Source organism: Gadus morhua, chromosome 21 (genome assembly GCF_902167405.1).
Source record: "Gadus morhua chromosome 21, gadMor3.0, whole genome shotgun sequence".
Classification (NCBI taxonomy): Eukaryota; Metazoa; Chordata; class Actinopteri; order Gadiformes; family Gadidae; genus Gadus; species Gadus morhua.
The window spans coordinates 8,015,537-8,020,536 of NC_044068.1; the positions used below are offsets into that span (position 1 = coordinate 8,015,537).

General features: G+C 50.2%; 1 protein-coding gene across 2 annotated transcripts in view; it reads right to left on the reverse strand.

Moving 5' to 3' along the window:
• LOC115534894 (estrogen-related receptor gamma) overlaps positions 1-5,000 on the reverse strand; it is a 32,463-nt gene that overhangs the window by 12,788 nt on the left and 14,675 nt on the right. For both annotated transcript variants that reach the window (XM_030346177.1, XM_030346178.1), the window contains exons 2-4: positions 3,943-4,191; positions 3,000-3,157; positions 1,214-1,330 (exon numbers count right to left, since the gene is read on the reverse strand). In XM_030346177.1, the coding sequence (XP_030202037.1) occupies positions 1,214-1,330; positions 3,000-3,157; positions 3,943-4,191 (524 nt within the window). The remainder of the gene's footprint in view (positions 1-1,213; positions 1,331-2,999; positions 3,158-3,942; positions 4,192-5,000) is intronic.

Here is a 5,000-nt window from a genome sequence, read left to right on the forward strand (position 1 = left end):
ATGGATGGATGGATGGATGGATGGACGGATGGGGTGAGGGTAGTGTGTGTATGGAGGCTGAATGACACACCGTGGTCCTTTGCGCTTAAATTAAGAGAGGGGACACCATCTGGAGAACCTCAGAAAACAAAAAGGTTTGTTTGTGTGTTTGTGTGTTTGTGTGAGTGTGTGTGTGTCTGTGTGTGAGCATAAGTAGGATGGACTGAAACATGTGTTTAACACATATGTTATGTTCAGTCTCACTCACACAATACAGCTAAACAATAAGAAGCATTTACTGCCTTCCTCACAGCATCCAATGTCTTCATTTTTGTTTTACAAATGACTATTAACTCACTGAACAACGTCACCTTGGGTCAACTTCTGAGTGTGCACGGCAATTTCTTTTACAGAGCCGTACCCACACACACACACCCACGCACACACACGCACAAACACACTCACACACACATGTGCAGGTCCCCACAAAGACACCAACTGTAAATGTTGGCAGCGACACTCTCATTATCGTCATCTGTTACCGCGAGACATCGGGCAACAAGTGGCCCGCACTGCAGCGACAGATAGACACCCTTGTCCTTTTTGGGTCAATTCTAAATGCGTCCAACAATATGTCACCAGTCTGGCACATGGACCCCAGTCACACACTATTCCTGGTGTGTGTGTGATTTCTTATACTAAGACCTTCCATATTGCAAATTATCAATGCATCTCTCTATCTCTCCCTCCCTCCCTCTCCCTCTCCCTCTCTCTATCTCTCTCTCTCTCTCTCTCCCTCTCCCTCTCCCTCTCTCTATCTCTCTCCCTCTCCCTCTCTCTCTCTCCCTCTCTCTCTCTCTCTCTCCCTCTCTCTCTCTCTGTTCCCACAGCTGTTGTTCAGCCCGCGACTCAAGGAAACTAACCTTGACAGCTGGAAGCGATGGGCGGCTGAATCCTAACTAACATGAGACTGGTTTGATCACACACACACACACACGCACGCACGCACGCACGCACGCACGCACGCACGCACGCACGCACGCACGCACGCACGCACGCACGCACGCACACACACACACACACACACACACACACACACACACAGGTGTGGTCGTAAAGGGTTTTTACTTGATTCCTACTACTTTGTGGATGACCCTTGTTGGTCACGTGCATGTCTTTGTGCAGAGGGGGAACACCGCTCATTGTGCTGCAGTAACACTCTGCCATGGCTGACCTTCTCTGAGCATGCCCACCGCCAGACACTTCATGAAGCGGCACGCCTGGCACGACTTCCTCCGCCTCTTGGTGATCTCGCATTCGTTGGAGGCTGGACAGCTGTACTCAATGTTACCTGGAAGGGAGACACACAAACACACAGCATGTTAAGTTACACACACAAACACACACACACACACACACACATAAACACACCATGACTGGGGGTTACACAAACACCTCAACAGCGGCCGCAGACAGAGGAGTTTAACAGAGACGTCTTGTGACGGTTCATTGACCCCAGGAATGACAATCAGAATCCCAGAAATTCACATAAACGCCATCCCCCCCCCCCCCCCCCCCCCCTAACCCTCCAGTCACAGTCGCACTGTTGGTAACCAATGGCGTCGCATGAAGAGCGTGTTGCTGGCGGATAATCACAGAGGAGCTCCCGATGCACTCTATCACGAAGCAGGAAGTGCGTGATGAGCCAGACACCAGCTCTACCAGCCTCTTATCTGACGGCCATGCGATGTCGCTTGACCCTTGACCCTTCAAAGCATGCCCATCCGCGGACAAAGGCGTTTCGGAAGCCAATGGGCAGCTTAGCTGATCTCTTGGCCGAGTGACACAGTATATAAAACACCTGCAAATGGTTTCCAGCCATTACTCTCAAACGCAAACAAACACACACACACATTGAACACACAAACAAAAACACACAAACACACAGAACGCACACACACACAGACACACACACACAAGGTACACACAGACACACAAACGGAGCACACACACACACATGGAACACATGCACACAAATCTCCTCAGCTGACGCGCTGATCGGCGCGTCAGCTGTTTGGAAACAGGTCTTCAGGTGACCCCGGCCACAGATCCGCTGTGTGTGAGCTCGCAGATATTTACACCTAAACAACCCTTCTCATCCCAGTGGTGGCGCTTAGTGCCTCCGGCCGTCGGACAGGTTTACACGCTCCGCCGAAGGTGACTCGTCTCATTTTGTAATGCCGTCAACGGAAGGTAAGGGTTAAGCATTTAAACATAGCCCTTCATGGCAAATTAGGGACTTGTTTACTTTCCTTTTATCTGAAGCGGGCCTACTAAGAATGAACTCACTCTTGTGTGTGTGTGTGTGTGTGTGTGTGTGTGTGTGTGCGGGTGTGTGTGTGTGTGTGTGTGTGTGTGTGTGTGTGTGTGTGTGTGTGTGTGTGTGTGTGTGTGTGTGTGTGTGTGTGTGTGTGTGTGTGTGTGTGTGTGTGTTTACATGTATACATGAGTTCTTATCTCCCTCCTTCTTCTCACTGTCAACTCGTGTGTCCCTTTCGTTTGGGAAAAGTGCCTTATGGGCAATAGATAGCAGTCGGACAAACTCAGTGAACCCAATGGTGGATTAATAAAGTTCATTGGAGGTTTACATGGTGACCTGATCCCTTGATTAAACATCGGTTCGAAATTGATCTTTTTGTTAGCCTGCTTAGTACATTCGCGAGATCTCTTTCTTAATTTCTTCATTAGCTATCAATTTGACTGAAATAGGTTTTCTGTTCTCATATTCCTATTCTCTCATCTCATCTCCCTCGGATAATGCTGTATAACAACACTTATTGCTGCATGAACTCAAGTAAATGAAAGGTTCATTAACGACCCTATTTGTAAAGTGCTACCGACGGATCCACACAAAAAGGAGTCGAACGACAGACCCCCGAAGTTCAGACCGTAGTGGCAGCCCCTCTGCCCCGCCCTCCTTCCAAGACTGTAAATAGAATATGACATACACCCTCTCTCACCCTGGATGGTCCTCTTGAAGAAGGCCTTGCAGGCCTCACAGGAGGCCACCCCGTAGTGGTAGCCAGACGCCACGTCGCCACAGACCAGGCACAGCCGCTTGGCCACGGAGCCCAGCATGAACTCACACTTCACTGGGCCCTCGTCCTCCACGAACCGCCTGGAGAGGAGAGGAGAGGGGAGGTGAGGAGATCAGAGAGGGGAGGAGAGGGGAGAGGAGAGGGGAGGGGAGGTGAGGAGAGAAGAGAGGAGAGGAGAGGGGAGGTGAGGGGAGGAGAGGGGAGGGGAGGTGAGGGGAGGAGAGGGGAGAGAGCAGAGAGGGGAGGAGAGAGGAGAGGAGAGGAGAGGAGAGGAGAGGAGAGGAGAGGAGAGGAGATGGGAGAGGAAAGGAGAGGAGGAGAGAGGAGAGAGGCCGAGAGGGGGAGGGGGAGAGAGGGTAGGAAAAGGGAGGGGGAGAAGAGGATAGAAAACGAAAGAGAGAAACAGAAAGACAGATAATCAGTACAGACAGAAAAAGAAAAAGCACGATCGATACGTAGAAGAAAGAAAGGCAATAAGGGAAGGTGAGTGTGTGTGTGTGTGTGTGTGTGGGGGGGGGGCGGGGGGGGGGGGGGGGGTTGGAAAGTTCAAGTAATGGAATGAATGAGGGATCAGTATAAAAGACAGGGCGGGAAGAAATCAGTAGAAAAAGAACAAGAGCAAGTTCACTTTGAGCTGTCCCACTCTGTTTTATAATCAGATCTTGTCCCAGTCCCCCACACACACACACACACACACACACACACACACACACACACACACACACACACACACACACACACACGCACACACACACACAGACACACAGACACACTGACACACAGACACATACACACACACACACACACACACACACACACACACACACACACACACACACACACACACACACAGACACAGACTCACCTGTTGGTCGCTCCGTTGGTGGCCAGGCCCGATGGCGGGCAGTAGAAGCTGGGGGATTCCAGCCCATTGGTCAGACCGTGGCCCTTGGACAGTGGGCAGTAGGAGTTGGTGTCCGAGGACGAGCTGCCCGGGCTGGGCTGGGCGGGGCTGACATCCCCCTGGGAGCTGGGGCTGGGGCTGCAGGGCTCCCTCTTTATGGTGGGGGCGCAGGGGGGGTCCAGACCCCTCACTGACATCCTGCCCAAAAGTCTGGAGGAAGGGAGAAGGGAGAGGGGAGAGTGGACCTTTACTGAGGTGAAGATGCAAAGTGGGACGTCTTTCCCACAATAGGTGAGGTGCGGAACAATCTCAGAGGAATCCTCGTTGAGTGGACCGTTGAACCCTCATTTATGGGATGACAAGGATCGTGATTCCAGGACCATCCACCATGGAATCATCAGTGATAAAATCGTGGAAAATCGTTCCATGTGAGCTCGTATCGGTCCTCTCAACTCTGCGTGTTACTTTTTATTTGATAGATATAAAATTATGGTGATATGCATTTACCGAAAAGGAAGACGGATGGGAATGACTTTGATATTTTTCATCTTGAGAATGGAGACAAGCACACCGATAATGGCTTCTAAACTTCAACACACACACACACACACACACACACACACACACACACACACACACACACACACACACACACACACACACACACACACACACACACACACACACACACACACACGCATTCACGCTTGTCAATTCTTTAAGGGAACAACATTTGCTTATTTTTTTGACTGCTGAATAGGAAATCCTGTCTACCTCTCCACCCAAGTCATACAACTCATATGCAGATAAACACTACTCATACAGCCATGCATTCAGGTTTACATCCAGCCATCCAGCGCCTAGCTGAACCAGACGTTAGGGCCTTCCCTCATATGCAAAGCTGAGGTCTATTATACTGCTTTGTTTTCAGAGGAAGTGATTGCTTAAACAAACCTAGGGAAATTGCCAGACCAATCGTACGTATTTCTATTTCTATTTATGTTGGTGTATTTATTTTT